We start from the raw sequence: 1,664 nt of genomic DNA, 5'->3' as shown, positions 1-1,664 counted from the left end.
CCCTCCCTCCCTCCTCCTCCCTCCTCCCTCCCCCTCCCCCTCCCCCTCCCTCCCTCCTCCCTCCCTTCCCTTCCCTTCCCTTCCCTTCCCCTCCCTTGGCATTCACTCCCTCCATAGGTTTGATAGCTGAAACCCCGGACTTGCGCCCTGTCGTTGGAGCTGTGCCAGGAAGGAAGAGGTGAGCGGGGAGGGTAGGAAGTGGAAGAGGACGAGGAAGAGGACGAGAGGGGGGAGATGGGGGACAGAGCGGGATGGGGGAGGGAAAGGAGGACGAGGAGGAAGAGGAAGAGGAAGAGAAGGAGGAGGAGGAGGAGGAGGAGGAAGGTGAAGCTGGTATCAGGGTCTGGGTTTGCGGAGGCTTCAGCGGCCATGGGATGCCCGTGAGCTGCTCGCTAGCAAGAGAAACGGCAGAGATGGGTGACAACCCCTCCCTCTGCCCACCCACCCCACCCCGTCCAACCTCCTCCTCCGCGTCTCTTGATCCCCCTTGCGCTTCGTCCTCCTCCTTTGCCTCTCACATTCTCTCCCCCCTTGCCCTTCCTTGTCCTCTGTCTCCTCCTTCACTGCTCTCGTGGCTCCCCTCCTCAATCTTGACGGCTGCTCCAGCATTGCGAGGAGAGAGGAGGTCAGACAAGAAGTACGTCTCCTGCCTCGACGCTGCTCGCTTCCACCGCAGCCAGAACAAGCTTCCACCTCTCCACGATCCTGGTCGAGGAGAGGAGGAGGAGGAGGCACGGGAGGATGCGAGAGAGGAGGAGCTTGAGGAGGACATTGATCAACTGTTTCGAGTGAGACTACCATCCCTCGTCCTCCCTTGCTGCTGCTGCTTCCTCTCTGCCATCCCTCGTCCTCCCTTGCTGCTGCTGCTTCCTCTCTGCCATCCCTCGTCCTCCCTTGCTGCTGCTGCTTCCTCTCTGCCATCCCTCGTCCTCCCTTGCTGCTGCTGCTTCCTCTCTGCCATCCCTCGTCCTCCCTTGCTGCTGCTGCTTCCTCTCTGCCCCTCTTGATGGTCAGCAGGAGCTCGGCGAGAAGCGAGGAGTGGCTCTGATGGACGCGCTGAAGCCCAGGATAGAGGCACCTCTTCCTCCTCTCCAGGTGAACTGTGACACATGCATGCTCCTCCTCCTCTTTCTCCTCCTCCTCTCCTGCGTCCCTTCCTTCCTCGCTCCAGGCAGGAGACGTACTTCAACGATGCTCTTTCGCCCCGCGTCCTCACATGCCATCTGCAGCCAGCAGTGCGAGGCTTGTGCGAAATGCACCAGGAGGGCACAAAGCAAGGATGAGCGAAGATCCCTTCACCTCCTCTCCCCTCCCATCCCCTCCCTTCCCATCTCCTTCCCCTCCCTTCCCATCTCCTTGCTATCCCTTCCCTATCCCCTCACAATGTCAGCCTGTCTGTTATCTTTGGCCTTCACTGTACAGAGCACTTCTTGTTCTTCTTCACTTCCCTCTCCTCGCCCTCCACCGCAGCTTCTCGCCCCTTGCCCTGCTGGTACTCGATGATCTCCGCCTTCACTACCTTGGACGCCACCTCCAACTGCATTCACATCAGACGAGGACGGAGGAAGGAGGAGAGAGGAATGCAGATGACGAGGATCAGAAGGGAGGGAGGGGGGAGGAGTGAGGAGCCAACGGCCAACAGCTCACAGAAAAGGAGGAGGAAG

General features: G+C 60.3%; 1 protein-coding gene across 1 annotated transcript in view; it reads right to left on the bottom strand.

Annotated features, from left to right (window-relative positions):
* Nucleotides 1-1,411: 1,411 nt before the first annotated feature.
* GUITHDRAFT_100130 (hypothetical protein) overlaps nt 1,412-1,664 on the bottom strand; it is a gene marked incomplete at both ends in the record, with an annotated part of 1,546 nt that continues 1,293 nt past the window's right edge. The window contains one exon of the mRNA XM_005841578.1: nt 1,412-1,537. Within this exon, the coding sequence (XP_005841635.1) occupies nt 1,412-1,537 (126 nt within the window). The remainder of the gene's footprint in view (nt 1,538-1,664) is intronic.

Source organism: Guillardia theta (assembly GCF_000315625.1).
Source record: "Guillardia theta CCMP2712 unplaced genomic scaffold GUITHscaffold_3, whole genome shotgun sequence".
NCBI classification, from domain to species: Eukaryota; class Cryptophyceae; order Pyrenomonadales; family Geminigeraceae; genus Guillardia; species Guillardia theta.
This window is presented reverse-complemented; position numbering and strand designations above follow the sequence as displayed.